General features: G+C 56.1%; 2 protein-coding genes across 5 annotated transcripts; both read right to left on the bottom strand.

The window, feature by feature from the left end:
* Positions 1–551: 551 nt before the first annotated feature.
* LOC102108276 (mitochondrial fission factor homolog B) lies at positions 552–10,602 on the bottom strand. Of its 2 annotated transcripts, XM_088062512.1 has the most exons (8): positions 10,534–10,602; positions 9,672–9,741; positions 7,548–7,851; positions 6,895–7,043; positions 6,090–6,178; positions 5,355–5,516; positions 2,890–2,968; positions 552–2,431 (listed from the first exon to the last, which is right to left on the bottom strand). In XM_088062512.1, the coding sequence occupies exons 3-8, from the start codon at positions 7,741–7,743 to the stop codon at positions 2,300–2,302; spliced, it is 807 nt and encodes a 268-aa protein (XP_087918638.1). In that variant the 5' UTR covers positions 7,744–7,851; positions 9,672–9,741; positions 10,534–10,602; the 3' UTR covers positions 552–2,299. The 2 variants fall into 2 exon arrangements, with proteins under 2 accessions (XP_087918638.1, XP_005527473.2); XM_005527416.3 differs by lacking the exon at positions 9,672–9,741 and having other exon boundaries at positions 10,534–10,597.
* Positions 10,603–11,669: 1,067 nt separating this feature from the next.
* Positions 11,670–21,452, bottom strand: PRRG3 (proline rich and Gla domain 3). 3 transcript variants are annotated; one of them, XM_005527510.3, is made up of 4 exons: positions 21,408–21,452; positions 18,224–18,265; positions 14,382–14,542; positions 11,670–13,889 (listed from the first exon to the last, which is right to left on the bottom strand). In XM_005527510.3, the coding sequence occupies exons 2-4, from the start codon at positions 18,228–18,230 to the stop codon at positions 13,350–13,352; spliced, it is 708 nt and encodes a 235-aa protein (XP_005527567.1). In that variant the 5' UTR covers positions 18,231–18,265; positions 21,408–21,452; the 3' UTR covers positions 11,670–13,349. The 3 variants fall into 3 exon arrangements, 1 of the variants encoding a protein (XP_005527567.1); XR_001331771.2 differs by lacking the exons at positions 11,670–13,889; positions 14,382–14,542 and adding exons at positions 16,104–16,568; positions 17,460–18,020 and having other exon boundaries at positions 21,408–21,447; XR_001331772.2 differs by lacking the exons at positions 11,670–13,889; positions 14,382–14,542; positions 21,408–21,452 and adding exons at positions 16,104–16,568; positions 17,460–17,636 and having other exon boundaries at positions 18,224–18,262.
* Positions 21,453–21,518: the final 66 nt, after the last annotated feature.

Genomic DNA, 21,518 nt, shown 5'->3' with positions numbered 1-21,518 from the left:
CAGGCAGCAGGGAGTCCAAAGGAAGGAACAGAATTTCTCTGCCTTGGATGGGGCTGCGGCTCCTGGGTGAGGACCCAGCAGCACAGGCTGTCACCCTGCTCTTGTCCCCACATCACAGACTGCAGGTGACAGCTCACCAGGAGCACTGGCAGCAGCACGTCCCCCTTCCAACTCTCTTTTTGCCCCCTGCCTGCAGCTGCCTCCAAAAGGAACACGGGAGCTCCAGGAGCTGCTCCCTCGAGCACCACGGTGCACAAAACACTTTATTTGCTGTGCACCTCATTGTGGAAGTGGCCCATGGGGACACCCAGCCCTGCCACGTGTGCTGCCTTGGGACAAAGCAGCCAGGAGGAGGAGGAGGTAAGGAAGAGAAAAAAGGAAATACAAATATCACACTCCAACAGGGACATCATTAACCAGAAGCTTTTTTACTCAAGATTCCCCCTCAGCCAGGGCAGCTCAGACACCCACAGGTCACAGTCCTGATGCCAAACCTTACCTGTTCCCACTTACTGCGACATCAGGATCAGACTCCACAGAAAAGAAACATGTCCAGAACACACAGAGTTTATTAAAATATGGATTTTGTGCTCAGTGCTTCCAGATTTACACCGGAATTTACACCTTACATAGAAGTCATATCTTCCAGAACCTGCCAGGAACTAGCCCATGAGAACACATCCAGTTTGACCATCTCTCCTCCAAACACCTTCAAGCCACACTTTGAAGGTGGTGTGCCCTCCCAAAGTCATCCCTTCTCACCCTAAAATACAGCTTAAAATAAACCCCAAACACAAGCTTCCTCCAAAACACGTTAACACCTCTCCAAGGAGAGAAAGCAGACAATTTACCTCATTTCCTGGCACGACTCCCATCCCCTTATACAGAACAGTTGTGTAAGGTCCTCTGGCAACCCTGACCCCATCCCTGAGCCAGAAGCCACAGGAGCCACCCGTCCTGCACGTCCCCCCTGGCACAGCACAGCACACCAAGCCCACCCCACCACCCTGGCTCTCATCTGCAATAAATCCCAGCGCTCTCCTCAGCTCAGCAATCAGCCACAGGTTCAGACCTGCAATTACTTTGGGACAGTTATTTATTAATCACTGTCCAGCTGCCAGATTTACAGTCACGGACGCTTGATGCGGTGTCAAGCAGAAAACACCTGAGCACTGATGTCTGTAAATAAGCTACTGGGACATCTGGATGACATGTAGATCCAGCTATAATTAGGTATAGGTGACACAGAGAGGTCCTGTTAAGCCTTGCCAAAACCTGCCCCCAGGGCCTGCATGCACAACTCCAGCAGATGTGCTGGATGAACCACCAGAAACATCTCAAAGTCACCTCAGAATCAAGTCTTACTAAACTCTAGAGAAGGAAACAAACAGAAGAGCTGTTAAACTGAGCTTGTTTACAGCTAAAGAGCATCTGGGTCAGGAATTTCCCTCACCCGTGTTCTTGCACCATCACTGAAGTTTCAGCTTGGCAGCAAGACCTGGGAGAGACCCCTCCACACCCCTCTGCCACGGGAAGCCTAACAAATACGTATTTTCCCTCACCTGTTTGGTGCTATCCCTGTTGATATGGGGTTTTATAATCCAGAGAGCCACCATGGGGAGGTTTCCCACGTAAATCTCTCTGGGAAAGAACCGAGCCCCTGGATAAACCCAGATGTCAGCAAGGCTCTTACAGCCACTTTGGATCTGAGCATCTGCAAAGCTGCTGTGGCTGCAGGGATGGGAGCTCCTGGCCCCTCCAGCTCCACTCCTGGAAGAGGGGCTGTGGCACAGGAGACCTGGCAGTGTCACCTCCACCAAACAGCAGCTGCACAAGGAAGAAAAGAAAACCCAGAGGAAGTTTAGAAACGCTCAGTCACTCTACAGAAGATGAGGAATAGACCACAGCAGTCAGCTGAGAACTTCTGAGGGGTCAGAGTTGAGATCTCCAAGGTGGGATGTGGCCAGGGGACCAGGCCCACCACAGGCTATGGCTGTAACAGGACCCCACATCCACAAACACCCAACACCTCGGGTTTGCATCTCCTCTGGCAGCCTGAGGGCAGCTGCACAGAACAGACACCTCCTGTGTCAGCCACCACTCAGCTCTTTGCAGCGGCTTCTCACACCTTCACTGTCATCATGGCCTGAAGGACACAGATTCCTGAGGGCCCACAGTGCAAAAAGGAGTCCCAGTCAAGAAAAAAAGAGCTCCACTGCTGGCAAGTACACGAGAAATGCTCCTCTCCCTGCCCTCACCCACCGTGCCAGGGTGAGCAGGGGAGGCTGGGCACGGGCCATCATCTCCTAAGCCAGAGCCACGTGTTGATGAGGCAGGCAGAGATCATCACGGAGTACACCAGGGCCTCCTTCTGTCTCCAGGCATGGCACTGCTCCTCCAGCACACGCAGCCTCCCCGAGATCCTTGCCAGCTGCAAGGGAAGCAGTGGGGCACTGTCAGCACCCCAGAAGCGTGGGACAGGGATGGAAAAGATGGGAGCTGCTGCCTCCTTCAGGCCCTCCTTTTCTAAAGCAGCAGCTTTTCCCACCTTCGTGTGGGAGGAGCGGCAGCAGCACCTCAGGCCTTCCCAAAAGGATTTTTTTGCTTCCCAAAAGGATTCTTCCCCTCAGAGAACATCTGAGCCCCTCTCACAGCCACCAGAGGGGTCTGGCTGTGTCCTGCAGCCCTTCAGCCCCTCGGGGTAGGAGCTCGATGGATCGGCACATGTGTAAGTCCTCTCTTGCCTCTCCTTAAGGCAGGACCAGTCTGACAGCACCAGCCCATCAGGAATGAGCCACTGCCCCTGGAGCCTCCTCACCCACCCCCTGTGGGTGGTGGTGAATCTTTCCTCTCCCAGGAAAGATTCTCAGCCCTTCACCCCCATCTCACCTGCCTTCTCATCACTGCCACCTCTGTCACCCCGGCCTCCTCCAAGGCGCTCTCTGCAGCGGGAACGGGCTCCTGGGAGCTGGGAAAGGAAAGCAGAGATGCAGGTGGACAAGCACTGCTCGTGGGGTGCCTCCCCACAAATGCAGCGCTGCCACGGCGAGCTGAGCCACGCAGGGAGTGCCTCCCCAGGCTGTGCTGCACCAGGAGAACGCAAACAGCACCAGCACAGCACCCACAGATGAGCATCCACTCACCCCTTCTTAACCCCCAGCATGCACATTGGTACCCCTCCAGCATGCACCCAAAGTGATCGGGACAAACAGACAGCACGTGCCAAGACAGGCAACAAAAAACACATGCTTGTATTTCTTTAGAGGTGCAACAGAGAGAAAACATATCTACTAAGCCTCCATTCTCTGTAGTCACAGGAAATCACTGAGGGCTGGATAAAACATCTTTAGAGCCAGTCAGGTAAATAGGTACCACAGGACCAGTGCTGAAATGGAGGGGTGATCCCATTTACATCAGCAGGTGAGGAAGCTGCCATCAGCTGGAGGGAGATACCACTTTTTGCTCTTGTAGCAATTTTACCTGCAATTTGAAACATAAACAAGCAACCCAGACGTTCACCACTTCGTTCCCTCCCTGGAAATGCGGGAGCCCCCACTGGAACGAGCTGCTGCACTGGCTGAGGCAGCACAGACCACTGAGCTCCAGGCCAGTCCCTGGAGGCACAGCCTCACTGCAGGGGCCACACCACTGAGTCACAAAATAAAGTACATACACAGTGAGAAAAAAATAAATTCCTGCCATCATAGGCTAGCCCCAAATCAGCTATTCTACAACCAAAACTCCCCTGTGCATTCTAATAACTCACACAGGCACTCACTGATCCTGTAAGGGTTAACAAGCACCTAACCCCACTCCTTGGAGGCCCTGGGGAGGAGAGGGTGTTTATCCCTGTTTGCAACATGATGCTGATCTCACTGAAGACAAGCCAGAAGAGCACGTGGAGATTTACTGAATCCCCGCCTGAAACTCCATTTGTGAGATAATACCTCCACAAAATGTAGCTGCAGTGTAAAATGACAGTCACAACAGAAAGAAAATGCAATTTTCCCCAGCAGAGAACCATGAAAAAAGGACACATCCTGCAGCTTTTGACTCAAAATCCCAGTTGATACAGGTGAACACCCTTTAAAGTAGAGACTAGAAATTGCCTTTTGGTGACTCATACCCTTCAAGAGGTCACTGTGAGCCAGATATCCCAGTCTCTGTCTGAGACCAGACTTGACTAAAATTTCAGGACAAACAAGTCAGCACAGTCTTTTTGTTTATTTCATTGTTGCACAGGGGTACAAAGCTGTCATATTGAAGGGATGTCTGAATCTGAAGGGATGTGAAGTACTAGGAAGAGGTGTTTGAGGGTGGCTGGTTTCAAAGGGAGATCAATACCTGGGGAGAAGCCCCAGAGTCACCCCACTGCATTACAGCAGCTCTGCAGGCTACCACGGCCTGAATGCCCTCCACTGCTGAAGGAAGGAGGGAGAAAGTCTTTTATAGCCAATAACCAGATCTCTTGGTCATTAAGAAATTAAAATGATGTTTGAAGACAGCCTCAGCCTACAGTTTTTAAGAGCAGAGACATCAGAGACATCACTTTGGATTATCAGCAAGCAGAAGCCAGCTGGGGAGGGAAGGCAGGATGTGATGGATGGTGGATGATGGATGCTGGTTCTCCTCCCTTTCTGCCTGGAGGCTTTGCTCAAGGAGAATGGGCAGTATTTACTTGTTGCTCCAGGTGCTCAGCAGCCTTAGAGCAGTGGGGACACCTTAAGGCTGCAAGGATGTCTTTGAACGAAGAGAATTTACTGCAGTGGCACAGATAAGGGTGGTGGAAGTGGTTCCTGCAGCACATCTGGAGGGACTGAGGCCACTGCACACCTGCTCCAGGGAGCACAAAGGGACACCACAACCTGGCCAGGGACACTGGCTGTGGGATGAGTTCATGGAAAAGCTAATTAAGAGTGACCAAGACACAGCCAAAGCACCTGGGAGCCTGCAGGAGAGGCTCTCAGGGACAGCACCTGGGTCAGGCTGTTTGCTCTGGATTTTGATTCTCCTCACACACCCCTCTCCAAAAAGCTATGAAAGCACTAGAAAAATTAGTCCTTGCTTAGCAGCAAAGCCCCAGAATGCCACAGCAGCACGGGGTCACTCAGGGTGCCCAGGGGACTGGTGTTAAAGCTGAGCAGACTCAAGCCTGGGTGGGTTAGTGAGGTGCACCAAGGCCTGGCACCCAGAGCTGGCAGACAGGACAGGTGAGAAAGAAAGTCCAAGGCAGCCATGCAGGACCATCCTGCAGCCCACAGCTTACAGAGCTCGTGCCTGGCTCAAGCCTCAGCAAGGCACAGGCCAGTCCTTGCAGAGTGACAGAGAGCTGGCTCAGGACAAGCCAAAGTCACCTGGATGGTGCTGGGTCTCGCAGAGAGTCCTGGACTCGGTGGAAGAGCACCTGGCCCAGGAGGTACATGGTCTGGAAGATGTTCTGCATGGAGTAGATCCTGCCTGCCTCCGTGAGGAGGGGGAGTGGGGCCCTGGGAGCAGGCAGGGGACACGAGTGCGGCCTGGGTACACACAGAATCACGCCTGTTACTCCCTGGTCTCGCACAACAGGGCACAGCCTGGCACCAGGCACTGCCCCTCATCCCTTCAGCAGCTCCAAGCATCTCTGGGCAATGCCACTGGCGCCCAGACCCCGATGGCATCAGCTGGGAGAACCCTCTCCAGCAGCCCCCAGACTCAGAGGCAGCCACCTGATTCCTGCAAAGCCGACCACGGCTGTGCCATGCTGCTCTCCTGCCACCCAGGACAGCTCTGGACTTCACGTGGGACAGCAGTCCCTGCTGCAGAATCAGCTCAGAGACAATGTCCCCACTGCAGAGACTCGAGCCCAAGTCCATGAGCAGAGGGCCTGGGCAACAGCACAGCTGTCTTCAAAGCTGCCCAGCACAAACACCTCTGGCACCAAAGGCCATGTTCCTCTCAAGGATGAGCAGGACTTGCCAGGCACCGCACTGCTCTGATTTGGATCCCCCCATGCCCCTCTCAGGACATCAACACCAGAGAGCCTCCAAACAGCCCAGTGAGAGAAGATGCTGCTCCCCACCCACCCTGGGTGACTCTGTGCCCGTGCTCACCCCTCATGGTGCTGTCCTGGGCTGTGCAAGGCCAGATGGGCAGAGTCATTTGGGGTCCTGTCCCTCCGTGACCTGCTGCTGTGATGGCCCTGTGGGAACCAAACACAACCACGTTATCCTGGGGCTGAGCCCAGCCTGGTGCCCTGTGCACCTGAGTGCTCTCACTCAGGGGTGCAGCACCACAGGAGCCCCAGCCTGGTGACCTGATGCTGGTGCAGGTGGGGAGACATGCTCAGAGCAGACAGAGCGTCCCCAGCCTGCTGATCTGAACTCCAGCCAGATCAAAACCCCTGAACCTAACCCATCCAGGATCAGCTCTCAAATTTCAGGGAGGTTAAAGCACTTGAGGAGGCAGAACAGCAGCTCCAGCCTTTGGAGTCTTTGCCTGCCCATGCCTGGGAACTCTCTTTGAAAGAGTCTCACACAAGGTTAAAATGTGCTTTCGGCCATGACCACAGAACCCTTTACACTGCTGTGATGAACCAACTCTGCCTCATACTTCATCAAGAAGAAGAAAACAGGTTGAAAAAGGACTTAAAAAGTAGCAGCAGCAGCCAGTGGTGGGACTGCACCTACCTTAGCCTATCCCCTGCCCACAAAATGCAGCAAGAGATGTGGCTGGATCCAGGTCCCAGCACACAGGTGTGCACTGGTTCTGGGTCAGAAAGAGATCCCAGCACCCCTACCCCTCCCTCCTAGGGCCTCCTGGAAGAAGAATCCTGGCTTGGGGTGCTAACAGCCATCTGGAGAACCCCAAACTTGGGATTGCTCCCATTCCCCACCCCAGTCCCTGCCCATACAGTACCGGTCGTTTGCGTCGCTGGGTGCTGGCTCTGCTGGCTGAGGGCAGGAAAGGGAGGTCCCCAGAGGGGTCTGGGGACACGTGCACCACAACAGGGGGGACCTTCCTTGGCTGGGTCAACAGGACTGGCCTCAAACTGGTGTCTGGCATCTCTACAGAAAAGAGAGAGGGAAGAATTAAGCCAACCTGAATGGCCTCAGGAGGGAGAAGAGAGATGCACCCACATGGAAACCCAAGCTTGTGTTTAGTGCCAGATGGACAAACAATCCCTAGGAATTCTGGACAGCCCAGAGAGGCAGAGCCACTCCTTCAGGACAGCAAGGTTTCAGAAGTGTCTGTCAAAGACAGGGCCAAATGTCCTGCATCCCAAAGCAGGGACCCTACCAAAGGCCAAGAGGGAACTGGAAGAGACATGGAGGGAGATGCCTCCACGTTCTGCCCCTCACCTGCTGGAATTAAGGCCCCTCTGGACTGCTGTTGGTGACCTTTGCCCACCTCTTCCCGAGCCATCCACCATCCTGCCCTACGTTCCTGGAGAAAAGTGCCTGCATTATCTGCCCCCATCCTCTCCTCCAGCAAAGCAAGTGAAAGGGGGGTTTATAAGGGAGTGTTGCTCCCTTGTAGTGCCTCGCCAACCTTCAAAACCAGGGCTTTACCTGCCAGAGAAATCCTATCAGGAATGTGCATCCGGAAGGATGCAGGGACATCCTCTGCCACTGTCCTCCTGTCCCCAGGGCTGCTGCTCTCTGCCACCTTCAGCCTGTTGGGAACCTGCATCCTTTGGTTGATGGCTTCTGTGAAGAGCAGGTCACAGCGGACGCGGTTCAGGTCCAGTCCCCAAAGCGGCCACATCTTTGCAGGTGTCCTCAGATGGGGTTTCACACAGAGGGAAAGAAAGCTGCAAAGTGGCAACAGGAGTGGCACTTCCAAAGGTGACAGCAGGGGCAGCTTTTCTTGCACCTGCACAGGGACAACACAACATGCTGTAAGACAGCTAAAACAAAAAGTGGCAAAACCAGCCCAGAAAACAGACCCTGCAGGAGCTGTCTGGGACAAGGGGGTGTCCCACAGCACCCAGCTGCAAGTGTCCTGGGGAGCCACATATGAGCTGATCACCCACTGCCTCAACTGATAGCAAGGAAAGGGCTCAGCACACAGTTCAGTGTGCCCTAGAAACTAGTGAAAAAAATTATTTTCCATCCAGAAGTGACGTTTTTGGAGGGCTGGGATCAAGTTTTTGTGTTCATACACACCTTTGAGGAAAAATGAGGTTTTCTAAAACCAAAACAAACTTTTTGGTGATGGGCTACCACAGGAAAGGCTTTGATGCTCAGTTTTTTTCTGTTCACTGCAGTATCCCCAGGTCCATACCCCATTTTCCACATGATCCAGCTCTCCTTGGGTGACCCACATCCAGCCAAGGATGGACTTTGCCCCGAGCAGAGCTGCCAGATGCTGAACCACCCTGCCAGAGGGGAAGGAAAACCACACAACCCTTCCTCAGCTTGGAGCAGAGCCCCCAGCTCGGCTTTCCTCCAGGTGGGGACCAGCAGCAAGGAGGGACACAGCCCCCAGTTCTCACTGCTCCTGGGAGCAGCTGACAGCAGGACAGGTCATGGGACACAGACACTGCCTGGGGCTTGGCAGCTCTCAGGACACACAATGGCCCTGTGCCTCAGTTTCCCTTTTGCCAAGTCCCAGGGTTTTCAGAAGTGCTCAGGGGCCACAATGTCCCTAGGGTTTCACCAAGCCACACAAACAGAGGGCAATCAATGGACACTTTTGGCAGAGAAGCCCAAAAGTCATCTTCCTGGCTCCCAGCATATGCACTCTTTATTCTTTCCCAAAAAGCTGCAGCTGAGGAGAAGACCCCAACAAGCAAGAGGTGCTGAGGCTGGAAGACCCCAGCCTTACCCCAGTGCTGCCCAGGCACTCCAAACATGCACATACAGCACCCCTGCACCCTCCTTGCTGGCAGCTTTTGATCTCACCGTGCCCCAAAAGGTCCTTCTCTGCTTATAGGAAAAAATCTCCACCCTCAGAGGGGCCAGCATCAGCCCAGGCTGCCCACCAGCCCCCTCACTGCTGCTCCTCAGGGTACTTTGGAACGCTCATACCCTTTAGGATTTCACCCAGGGTAGAGGAGCAGAAAGAAATTCCTGGGGAAGGATCACGGGACCAGTCCCCTGCAGCTGCCAGGCCTTGACACTCTGGGTACAGGAGGGTGGCAGAACCAGCTCTGCACCTGCCACAACCAGCACTTCCAGTGCTCACCTCGTGCTGCTCCCTCCTCCTCTGTCATTAAAAACCTTTCAATCACACAGGGATTTGCCCAGCATCAGCAGTGGCGACTCCCAGCTTCCAGCCTTGCAGACACTGCATCCCTATCCCTGCATTGGGCTCGTCCTGGAGGCACTGCTGGGGACCCCAAGAGGCCCCACACCATCCCCATCACCCTGCCCAGCCCCAACCCACGGGTCTCACAAAACACACACACACAGACACATTCCTCACATTCCTGCTTCTCCCAAAACCACAAAGAAAGTGGATTTTTGAAGGCACCCCCCCCCCACTTGGAAACAGGACAGTAATTCCTGGGATGGTCCCAAAAAGGAGAAACCTGCATCAGACCCCCAGCCAGGAGACCACCAGGTTTCTCCTTCACATTTCTGGTGCTCCAGAGGAGAGAACACCCTGTGTTACATTCCCAGCTCTGAGAAACTAGCATATATTAGTAACAGAAAATCTGGAGAGGGCAGATCTGTTCATTTTCTAATCACCTGTGAAACCACTGCAGCTCCCAAGGAACAGAGGGATGGGAGAGGGTGAGAAGCAGACTCTGAGACTAAGCTATAAAGAAAGGAAAAAAAAAAAAGAAAAATCAGCTGTCAAAACTCGTAAGAACAAAATGCTTAAGTGGCTGGATTTCCTCCCTTAACTTTCTTTAGGGCTTTTTCGAGCTCTTGCCAAGCACCCCCCACTCGCCTGGAGAGGCTCAGCCTTTGCTCTAGCACTTCTCCTTGGATTTGCAGTGACAGGGAATTTCCGGCTCACTAAACCCGAGTAGGTTTAAATCCTGCAAGCCAGGAAAACCTGCCCTGGGGAGGGAAACTCCACAGCCTCCCTCTCTGTGTCCCTCTCCAGCCCAGGACAAGGCAGGCGGGGGAGCAGCCCGGTCCAGCACACCCGTTCGGGTGGGGAGCAGGAGGGAGCAATTTGGGTTCGCTCGCAGCTCTGCCCTCCGGGATGCGCCTTGTCCCGGCAGAGAGAGGGGCAGCGGGAGGGAAGGGCTTCCTCGGCCGGCTCGGGGTGAGCCCGATGGGACACACGGGAGGGGACCCGGCCGGGGAGGGCACAGGGGGGCCCCGCACCCTCCCGGTGGGGACAGCCCGGCCCTCTCCCGGGTCCCGCCGCCCGCAGAGCCCCGGCCGTGCGAGCGGACAAGGGGACACTGCGGGCCGGACACGGGCACGGACATGGCATGGGCACGGACATGGCATGGGCACGGACATGGGCATGGGCACGGACATGGGCACGGACACGGGCATGGGCACGGACATGGGCATGGACACGGGCATGGACACGGACACGGGCATGGACACGGACACGGGCATGGACACGGACATGGGCATGGGCACTTACTTTCCTTCGCAGACCGACGCAACTCGTCTGACCTGTAAACAGCCGCGCCCGCTGCCGGGACCGGGCGGTGCCAGCGGGGACAGCCCGGCCCCCTTGGTAATTAACCCGGCCCCCCGGTAATGAGCCCGGCCCCCGGTAATGAGCCCGGCCCCCGGTGTCCGGCCCTGCCCCCGGTGTCCAGCCCTGCCCCGGTGTCCATTCCTAACCCCGGTGTCCATTCCTACCCCCGGTGTCCATTCCTACCCCCGGTGTCCAGCCCTGCCCCCGGTGTCCAGCCCTGCCCCGGTGTCCATTCCTACCCCCGGTGTCCAGCCCTGCCCCGGTGTCCATTCCTACCCCCGGTGTCCAGCCCTGCCCCCGGTGTCCAGCCGGTCGCTCCTCGTTTAACGCCGCCGCCGGTAATTAACGCTCCCCCGGGAGCCCTCCTGTCCCCAGCCCTGCTCAGCCGCGTGCCCGAGCACAGGGATTGCTCTCGCCAGGGCCAGAACCGCACCCAGGAGCTTCCCCGTGTCCCCATCCCCGGGACTTTAGCGGGCAAACCCCGCTCCCCGCAGCCCCCGGCCCAGCACAGCCCCGGGGCCGCCCTGTGCCGGAGCTAATCTCTGTTCCTCCGCAGAGATAAAATGATTCCTTTGGGATTAACGGCACTTTTAAACACTTCTGAATGGGGACAGGGCCCAAGACCTGACCGTAAAATCTGGGTTTGAAAGGACTTAAAATAAATCCCCCGCTGCCCTAGTCTTGCTATTTAAGGGGGATTATCTAAGGGGTTTAGGAGCACACGGAGGACAGCAGGACAACCTGTGCACCTCAATCCCCTCAAAGACCCTCAGAAAACCTTTCTGCATCTCACCTGCTGACAGCTCAGGGCTCACAGGACACCCTTCAGGTTTCTCAGAGTATACCACATGCCCAGGTGAAGTTCAGGGCTCCAGTTGCATCTATGGGGTTCACTCCCAGACACTCCCATCCTCACTGGGGACGGTCCTGCAGCCGTGGTAGGGGTCATTGGTGTCACTGTCCTCCACAACACCCTTTGTGGGAAAAAGCCACCCTGTGCCACTCAGACAGTGAGGGTTTTTTAATAAATACCTTTTTTTTTTTTTTTTTTTTTTTTTTTGCACAGAAATATACCAAGTTTTACAGAATACAAACTGCAGGGATAATGACCGAGCATCAAAGACAGAGGATGCAGAGCACCCTTGTGTCTCCTCCTGGTGTTCTCCAGGCTCTGGCCCTGACACTCACTGTCAGGTCTCCCCATAACCCCGATCTGCTAAGGCTGGGGAGGGGACAGACAAGGTGCCAGCATGTCCTGCCCCAGGAGCAGCCACGCTGGGCAAGCCTCAGCTCTGGGCTGAGGGCACCAGCTGCGAGAGCATCACCGGGGCCGGGCAGGATGCAGGCCACTGATGGATGGACAATAGCCTTTTTGTGCTGGTGGAGAGACTGGTGCTGGGTGAACACCGGGTGGTGGCAGTGCTGGGAGTTCCTGGGCTGCTTCTGGGGGCTTGGAGCACAACCCTTGTATTAATCCATCAGACACGATTGGGGAAGGACAGCCCCGTTGCCTGGACCCTACAGGCAGCTGCCCAAGGTTAAGAGGACGCTGATCCCACAGCAAAGCACCTGGCTCTGCCCTGCCCTGGCAACACAACCACCTGAGCAGGGCTTGGCCCTGCTCCTGACTGTCACAGCGTGGCCTTGTGGCTCCCACCCCTGTCAGCTGGACTTCCGTGCCACAGCCCTGAACACCAAACACTCAGCCCACCCGAGAGGTCAGGAGGACAGTGGGGTCTTGCATCCCACTTTACCTGCTCTGGAGGACAAAGAGCCCCAGAGAGAGGGGCCAGGCAGGGCAGAGAGGTTTGGGGTAGGGAGAGGGGAGGTTTGGCCTGTGTGCAGGCTCTCAGCTCTGGGGCAGACACAGGATAGGCCACACTCCAGGAGAGAGTTGGATTCCCATCACTTAAAGCCATGAGACCACATTTGGCTTGGGGTCAGAGACAACCCCCTTGGCCAGCTCTGCAGCAGCCAGACCTCCAGCTGCTCAGCACCCACAGGGGGAAAGCAGAGAGCACCAGGAAAAGGCCCTGCTACTCCAAAGTCACTTACCTCAAGTACAACACCACCACAAGCCCTTTCTCCCTTTCCAAAGAGAACTAGGAGATCAGAGAGCACCTTCCTGTCCCTCCCTGATCTCCACACAGCAAATACCACTACAGGCACCACAGTGTGGACTGGGCTTCCCACTTCCACTTGGCAACAAATCCACATGGGGGAAGCACCATCTCCCCACAGAGCTGGCCCCACCAACTGAGGGGATGGACAAAAGTCTGCCACATCAATCCTGCATCTCCATCACCTAATCAGAGCCCTGAGCAGTAGAACAGAGCCCAGTGAGGACATGGGGTGAGGCTGAGCAGCAGCCCAGGGCGGCAGCAAGGCTGCTCTAATCATGGGAAATGTTATGTCCGTTTGAGGGGGAAGTGAGGAAATCAAATGCACTGTGGGGAGACCCCTGCATTGAGCCAGGAACAAGCTGCTGCTCTGCTCTGGCTGCTACAGCACTTATGTGAGTGGGGAGTGAGGGGCAGGAGATGGCTGGCTGGCTCCAGAGCCATCCCACAGCCCTGCCTCACCCCACCTGGGGACAGCTATTTTTGGTTAGGAGGGTAAGGCTATTGTGTGATGGCACCAGATTGTACAGGTGAGATGGGGGCCTGACAGACACCTGAAGGAGGTCCCAGGCATGGTGAAGAGAGGGTGGCTGGGTGAGTGTGAGTGTGTGAAGAGGCAGGAGGGAGGCAAACCCGCTATTTGCCCACGGCAGGGGCCGTGGCCACGATCTCTTCGTACTTGGGTGGAGGGTCACTGTAGGAGACGCTGGTCTCCTCACCGCTGCTGCTGCTCTCCGGGTGGCCCGTCACCTCCTCGTAGGAAGGCGGGGGGGTGGCACTGGACAGTCTGGAGAGGACAGAGACAGAATGCTCTGGTGGGCAGAGGGTGCCATCTGGCTGGGGGGTGCCCCCGGCTCTGCCGTCCCCAGCTCCCCGGTTGCTGGCTTCCCGCTGGTACTGGGTCTCCCCTTGGCTCTGCGACCGCTCCCGGTACACCATGACCCTGGGGAGGCTGCGGCCCGTCCGGCTGGCCAGGTAACGGTTCTGGGCATAGGAAGGGCGGTGGCGGGTGGCCTTTTGCAGCTGGCACCTCCAGATGATGAACAGGGCGATGACTATGAGAAGAGCCACCCCCAAGAGGGGCACTACCACGTACATAGCGTCAGAGCGCTCCGTGCTGTGCCCGGGGTCCTTGACAGAGTACACAGAGCTGGTGTAGCCTTTCCAAAACTCCATCTGTGGTGGGAACAGAGAAACAACCATCATGTGCTGCAGGTGGGAGAAGGACACCAATCACCACCAGCAATAATCTCTGCCCTCCCCAGGCCCACGAAAAGGGCAGCATTTTGGATGTCCCCCACCCCTTCAACTTGAGGCAACACAAAAGGTCCTGAGAACATCCCTCAACAGCCCCCATATCAAGCAGGGAAAAATTTATTCCACACCAAGCCCAGCCTAGAGAATAATGGACAAGAGCACAGATTTGCCACACGTGCCATGGGAGCACCAGCTGCAGCTGTGGGCAGGGTGTCCTGGTAAAGCAAGGTGAGGCCATTGCCTGGGAAGGGAAAGCCATGCTGGGAAGTGAGGCCACAACGTGCTGCCTGCAGCCAGAAGAGGACAAAGGGAACAGGAGAGACTGTTCCCCTTGTGCTTTCCTTCTGTCTCCAGCCTGCTGAGGTGTGAGCCCTCCCACATGCCCTGGGGAGCAGTGCAGGACAAACACACCGTCTTCTCCTTGTTCTCAAACACCTCCTTGACCTCCTCGTAGCTGCAGACCTCCTCGATGCACTCCCGCTCGATGGTGCCCTGCCGGATCTCCTCCAGGAAGCCATTGGCTCTGGGAAAGCGTTTCAGGAGTGAGTGGGCATTCCTGGCCCCCAAGAACACTGCAATACACAAGGCAGAGACATGCTGAGCAGGGACAACCCCACACCCGGCCTCTGCACAGCCAAGCTTCCCAACCCAGCTTCCTGACGCTACATGCATCCCCAACACCAAAAACCCAGGGATGCAATCAGGTAGGACAGCAGGTAGGACAGCCAAAGGGGCACAGGACTCTTGGGGTTTGCCCATATGGCACCAGGAGCCCTCCTGTCAGGGCTGAGGTGCTAGAGACATCAGAAGCGGCAGCTGCAGCCACACAGGGCAACTGAGGAAGAGACAAAAGGCTCAAAAAATATTTGATTCCAACCTTCTGCCACTGATGGATTCCATCTTTCTGCCCCTTTGCTGCAGGGCAAGGGAGATCCCACAGGGCTGGGACACAGAGCTCTGCCAGGACACGGGGCCAGCACCGAGAGGGACTCACAGCCCACAGCTCAACACGACAGCCTGCTGGAAGCTGGTGTCCCTGCTGCCAGCTGCTGAAGTGGCATCAAGGACTCTGTTCAGGCACCAGAGAAACCACTGACTTCTCCCAGGCCCAGGATAACAAGGGAAAACATCCCCAAAACACAGGAACAGCACAGGAGATTATGAGTCAGGGGCCTGAGCAACCTCTCCTCACACAGCATCACATTCTCATCCCCACTTTTTGGTGCAGAGGCCTCACAAGTTTTCCTCTGCTCCCAAAGCCTGGGAGACTCCTCAAGTCTTCCCACAGCACATGCAGTCCTGAAGCTAGACGGAGCAGGAACAGCACCTTCCTCCCTGCAAGAGAGACATCAAAGCCTCTCCCCCATACCCTGCAGGAGGGACACCTCCATGGGGTGCAGGAGGCAAGCACCTGCCAGGACCTGCAGCAGCACAGGAGGCAAAGAAACTGTTTGCTCAGAGGGCAGGAACTTTATACAAAACATGATTCTTCCAGGATCCAAACACACACTTCATGAATGAGTGTTTCCACAACGCAGTTCAACACACTCAGCTGTAGACTGGTTCCAGATCTTCCCACCAAGCCACAAAATCCTGCTGCTTCCCTTGGGAAGATGAATCAGTTCAGCTGGGTGATCCACAGGAACTTATTTACCTCCTTCAGGCTCAGTTTTCCACTGGATCAACAAGGTGAACCCATTCACATAGCAGCAGCATCAAAGGAGGCAGGGGGACAGAATCTCCCATCTGACCAGCTAGGTGATAACAAAATACTGGCTGCAGAAGCAAAAAAAGTCAGTGAAAAGCCACCAACTTCTTTCCTTAGGAGCCTTTTGCCAGGGAGAAAGTCAAGTTTCCTTCTGCTTTACCTTTCATATATCCTGCTGCTGAAACAATACAGCAAGACATTTGTGAGAGTATTTGGAAATATCAACAGGGACAAGATCATGGTGTAAGAAACAACTACTACTGTGCTACACCATCCTGGGCTTGGAAGCACTGAGCTGCTTTTGTGCTGTGTAGATGCATTTTCCCCTTGCGATTTATTAATGCCTTGCTTCTGTGAGAGTTTGCAGAGGGCTGAACCACTGAGGTGTGAATGAAGAGCAGCATGAATGATGTGAGTCACAGATCTTCCCTCAGAATCGACTTTATTATGCAAACCATTTTTTTTTTTTTACAAGAACAACCGAAAAAGCATTTTCAAGAGGCACAGAAGGCATCTTGCAGAAGGGCAGGGATCAGCTTGCCTTGGCTTTCACAGTTGAGGAGGCCTTTCCTGGCTGGAGAGGAAACAGGCTGGCAGGCTGGCCTTGTCTTGAGCCTTTCCAGAAGGAGATGAATTTTTACAAAGACAACATTCATTCTGCAAATGTCCCGCACTTTGCTGGAAAAGTCTGGCCTCACTTCCTTTGCCTCCCACCTTGATCAGGCCGTGGTAAAAACTCTCCCCTCCTTGGCACTTGAGCCTGAGACTCAGATTTCAACTTCCTCAGCACATCTTAGAGCAACAAGCTTGCCTGCAGATCTCACTGTCAGGGTTTTCCATCCCTGCAGAAAGCAGTCACCTTTCCCTGCTTTGCCATGCTGAGCTGGCCACTAAGGTAGGAAATAAAAACAGACACACAGGCAGGCAGGTATCACAAGCACTGTCCCAACTGCAAACATGCTGTGACAGAGGTATGTGTTTTTCCCCACATGCAATTTCCCTCAGGGACATAGAAATGGCAGGAGAGCAGAAACTGAGTCACTGCTCTCTCCCCTTGAAAGTGCAGAGCTCCCACATGGCTCAGGACCAGAGCAGGAAAACCACTGGCCTTCAGGAAATGAGCCTCTCATCTCTACTGCATCCCCAAGTGACATGAAGAGCAGACAGCCAAGCAGGTCCTGTCCCCAAACCACAGGGCTGAGGGGACCTGCCAATGCCCAGCAGCCTCAGTGCTGATCCCCTGTGCCTCTCCAAGCCTCCCCACACCAGCTGGAGAACCGGTGCTCAGGAAAGATCAGAGCTTTAGGCAGGGGAAGCAGGAGCAAGGGCTGGGTTCACCTCATCCCTGCTGGGTTTCCTGGGGTGCTGCTGGCCCCTGGTGGACACCACCCCATGTCTCAGCTGCCCTGCTTGGGGAGGACACCCTGGGGCTGCTTCCCTGGGGAAGGACTGTGGCTGTGCCTGCAGAGGAACAGCCAGGGATGGCAGGGAGCGTGTGGTGAACAACCTGCCCACATCCCCTCCTGCACATCAGGGTCACCATGAAGGGGACAGCTTGGCAGGGGACACTGCCACCACAGGGGACATCTCCCACCATCAGGAAATGCTGGTGAGCCAGCACCTGAGCTCTGGGAAGGAGAAAAGGAGTGGAGAAAGGCAGGGACCCAGCTGGGCACCCTCCTTATTAACTGAAGATTTAAAGCAGCCTTTTAAAAACACTGCCTGAAGTTCTCTGCTCCCTCCCGCACCAAGCACAGCACAGACGATGAAGGAAGGCATACCTGTCATCCCTGGGTCCTCCTCCTCCCCAGCGTGGCTCCTGCCTCCACCTTCACAGCTGGCTCTGGTGACACTCCAAGCAAATCCCGAGATCCCAGACAGATCTCTCCATCTCCCCCTTCATTACTGCCGTTCTCCTTACGCTCCCATCACACCAGGGCACGGAGCCTCCGTGCAGGCTGCCCAGGAGAGCGAGGAGGGAGGCTCTGGACAGACCACACATCCCTCTGCAGCCTCGCCAGTCTCAGCCCATCTTTAGTGCTGGCCCAGCACTGCTCTGGGTGTGCCACAGCGAGCTCGGGGTGGGGCTGAGCTCAGCAGCTTCCACAGAATACAGAGCCCCCGTGCCACCGGCCACACAAGGCAGTGTGGCCCCCAGGGTGGGCACTGGCAGGGTGCCAGTCATGGGCATGAGGGGCACTGTGGATGAGAGATGTCAGCGCAGACAGGCAGCCCAGAGAGCCCTGGGGAGGCCCATCCTGCACCACACAGAGACAGAAATGCTGCAGCCTCCGGGTAGTCCCGGAGAGATCAGACCTTCAGCACCTCCTCTCGACTCCCACCTTGCAGGGGGGAGAGAGAAGCACAAGTCAGGCCGGACCCCAGATCTCACCCAGGGCCAACAGCCGATGGCAGCTGCTCCCCACAAAGGATAACACCCCCCAAAATGCAGAGGCACCCCTTTCTTGAGATGTGGCTGTCAAACATCCCCCTTCTCTCCTCCAACACCACCGCCACCTCTCCGTCTTGCCTAGGGAGCACTTACTTGCCATGCTGCCTCACTCGGCCAAGGGGGGCTCCTGCCTACCTGCAGGGAAGAAAACAGGAGAGTCACTGACTGCTTAAATTTCCAGCCCAGTTTCAAAGTCCAAACTTCCATCGCCCAGGATCAGATTCATGCAGAAAGCATGGCGCTGAGTGGTGGACCCACAACAGATCCCAGCTGAGCAGTGCCCCTGCAGAGAGCCAAGGATTCCAGCTGCCTCCCTGCTCTTCACCTGCCTGGAGGGGCTCAGGACACCCTCAGCTCCCAGAGTGCTGGGGCAGGTCCCAGGGAGAAGCAGGGCCCTTGCAGACCAGCGAATTAGGATGGGAAAAACTGGATGAAGGATAGACCCCATTTCTCACCAGCAAATGAGATGAACTGCATGTCAGACTGCTGGGAGCAGCCTGGTGCTCTTTCCTTCTACAAGAGATTGATGGATACAGGTGAAGCAATCATCTTATTTTAGAGCAACTCCACAGACGTGCCAGTTCTCACTCCTGCAACTCCTACCCACAATCTGGTTGTTGGGCCAAACTAAGGGCAGCAGCAAGAGTGACAGAGCTCCCTGCACATCCAGAACAGCTCTCCAGCTGGACAAGCACCTTTTGTGCTTCAAAAGCAAAACTGAACTAAACAAAACCCCAGAGAAGTTAAACAAAGCCGTGCAGAAGCAGAGGATTTCTGCCTGTTTCCCATGCTCACAGATCAGACTGCCCTGGGCTGACCACTGCTGCGTGTGACACTTGCTGTGGCAAAGCCACAACTCTGTCAGGAGACAGAGAGGACAGGACTACCCAGCTCCTACAGGGACTTATTGCAGATGAAGGAGCAAGCATGGTTAGAAACAGCAGGAACTAAACCACATGCTGGTCTCAGGCCCAGGACTTTAGATATCCAGTTATTCCAAAAGCACTTGGATCTGTTCTGCTGGAGTGAGGTCAGGAACAGCACAGAGCTGTTCACAGGGTCAGCAGGGCTGGAATCACAGCTCTCCTTTCACATAAAAGGCAGGCACACAGAAGGGCTGATGCTGCACACCAGCACACCTCACAACAGCCACCTTCCAGTAAATGGAGCACCTCTCCCTGCCAACATCAGGTTTGCTGTGCTTTCCAAGGCTCCTGCACCGTAAAGCGGCAAGAGGGCATGCAAGCCTGGAGCTGTGTTCAGAGAGAAAAAAACAGCTTCTTCCCAACAGTTTGGGAAGCTCAGATTGCAAACCTCAGTCTACAGCTGAAGCAAGAGCAAGGGAAAGCAACAGAGCACCAGAAGTATATGGGAGGGATCTGCTGCCTCCAGTGCCCAGCAGCCCAATCCCGCTTCTCTGAGCCCTTCTGGGGGATGTGAGAGGCCTCTCTGGATCCATGAATTCCCCCACAGGCTCTGAGCAGAGACCACCTGACCCACTTCTGCTGTCATCAGTTTTTACAAAGAGACCCAAAGCCCCAGGATAAAAGAAATCACAGCACACAGAACATGCCACAGTTTCCACACAAACCCTCGTTGTTACAGGCACTCTCCCCCTCTAATGGACAGGAGAACAAAGACACAGAAAGAAGGATATTCTCACGTCACACATCAGGCAACAAATTTAATGTTGTTTAATTTCATTTACACTCCTTTACTTTCTTCCATGTATCTGTGTCAATGCACCCAGTGCCACAATCAGGGAGGTGCACACAAGCTTCCAAGCACAAGCAATGCCGGTGGGAGGGGCAGATGCCCCAGAAGCTTATTTTTATTTCCACATGCAAATTCCTGGCCACCTCCCCTGGCTCCAGCAAGCAGGAAAAGCTGGAGCATTGCACACGCTGACACCAAGGGGAGCAGCATCCCTCCTGCCCCTACACAAGCTGAGAGAAGCCTGAAGCCGGAGGCTGACCTAGCAGACGCCCACCCATTCCCGATCCCCCCCCTCTGGCTTCCCATCCTCTATAAATACCCCATCGATAGGAGGTTGCTAAGGCAACCGTGAGGAGGCGCGAGGGATGCAGCCATGGGAGTGAGGATGCTGCAGTCGCACATTTGTGTCTCCCCCAGGCTCCCCCATCTCCGCCCCCGCTCCCGTCACTGATGCCAAAGGAGGAAATCGTGCCGGGAAAACACGGTGTGTGCGTGGAGCCGGTGCCCCACGGACCCCGAGGGGACCTGGGGGTCCACAATGGGAGGTGGCACTTCCTTGACAGGCTGGAGGGGGCACAGGTAGGGGTCGGGGACATCCACAGCCCCCAGTGACGCGCCACGGCGTGCAGGGAGGATGCTGACTGTGCCAGCATCACGTAGCCGCGGTGCCAGCGGCTCAGCTGGATCCCAGCAATATTGGGGGTTTTCCGTGCCAAGATCCACGGCGAGGAGAAGAGGCTACACCGGCTACACTTGACAGGACAGGAAGCCTCGCCCTCCCAAAACAGCTTTCACTCGCCACCCTGCTCCTAGGCTGGTCCTCACACGGCCCTGGCAGCCCCCAGCCCGGCCCCTCTGTGCCCAAACCCAACTCGGAATTATCCCCACCGCGCTCTGCTTCCAGAGCCACCCCACGGCAGGGATCCCCCAGCTCACCTGTCACCCTGCAGCAGGGACCCCCAGCTCACCTGTCACCCTGCAGCAGGGACCCCCAGCTCACCTGCCCAGGTGTGCAGGGGCTTTCTGGTCCTCTCTCAGCGTTCAGTGCCACCCCATGGCAGAGCCCTCAAGCCTGTCACCCCACAGCCGAGACCCCCAGCTCACCTGTCACCCCACAACAGGGACCCCCAGATCACCTGTGACCCCGCAGCAGAGACCCCCTGCCTACCTGTCACCCCACAACAGGGATCCCCAACTCACCTGTCACCCCATGGTAGAGCACCCCAGCCTGTCACCCCACAGCGGGGTCCCCTAGCTCACCTGTCACCCCACAACAGGGACCATGTCACCTGTCACCCCACAGCGGGTGTCACCCCAACCCACCTCCCCGGCCATGCGGGGGTTTCCAGCCCCACCCTCCGCCCCACCGACACGTCCTCCTCCTCTCCTCCGTTCTGCTGTTCGCCACGCGCCCAGACACACCGCGCCAGTCCCAGCGCTCCCGGCTCCCCCCCATCCGCGGCACCAGCCCCTTCCCTCCCGCTCCAGCCCCACAGCCGCGGTCCCCCGGCTCCGCTTTCCTCCCCCCGGCCCCGCTGCCGCACCCCATCCCCGCCGGTACCTCATGGCGGCCCCGCGCCCGCCGCAGCCGCTCCCTCCCGCCGACGGGCAGGGGAGGGAAAGCCCCGCCCCCGACACGCCCCCTCCATCCCCTCGGCCAATCGCGCCCCTC

The sequence above is a fragment of the Pseudopodoces humilis genome, chromosome 15 (assembly GCF_049639895.1).
Source record: "Pseudopodoces humilis isolate 2021_Gansu_Grassland_sample_001 chromosome 15, ASM4963989v1, whole genome shotgun sequence".
NCBI classification, from domain to species: Eukaryota; Metazoa; Chordata; class Aves; order Passeriformes; family Paridae; genus Pseudopodoces; species Pseudopodoces humilis.
The sequence above is the reverse complement of the archived record's forward strand: the minus strand, read 5'-3'. Positions and strand labels throughout refer to the sequence as shown.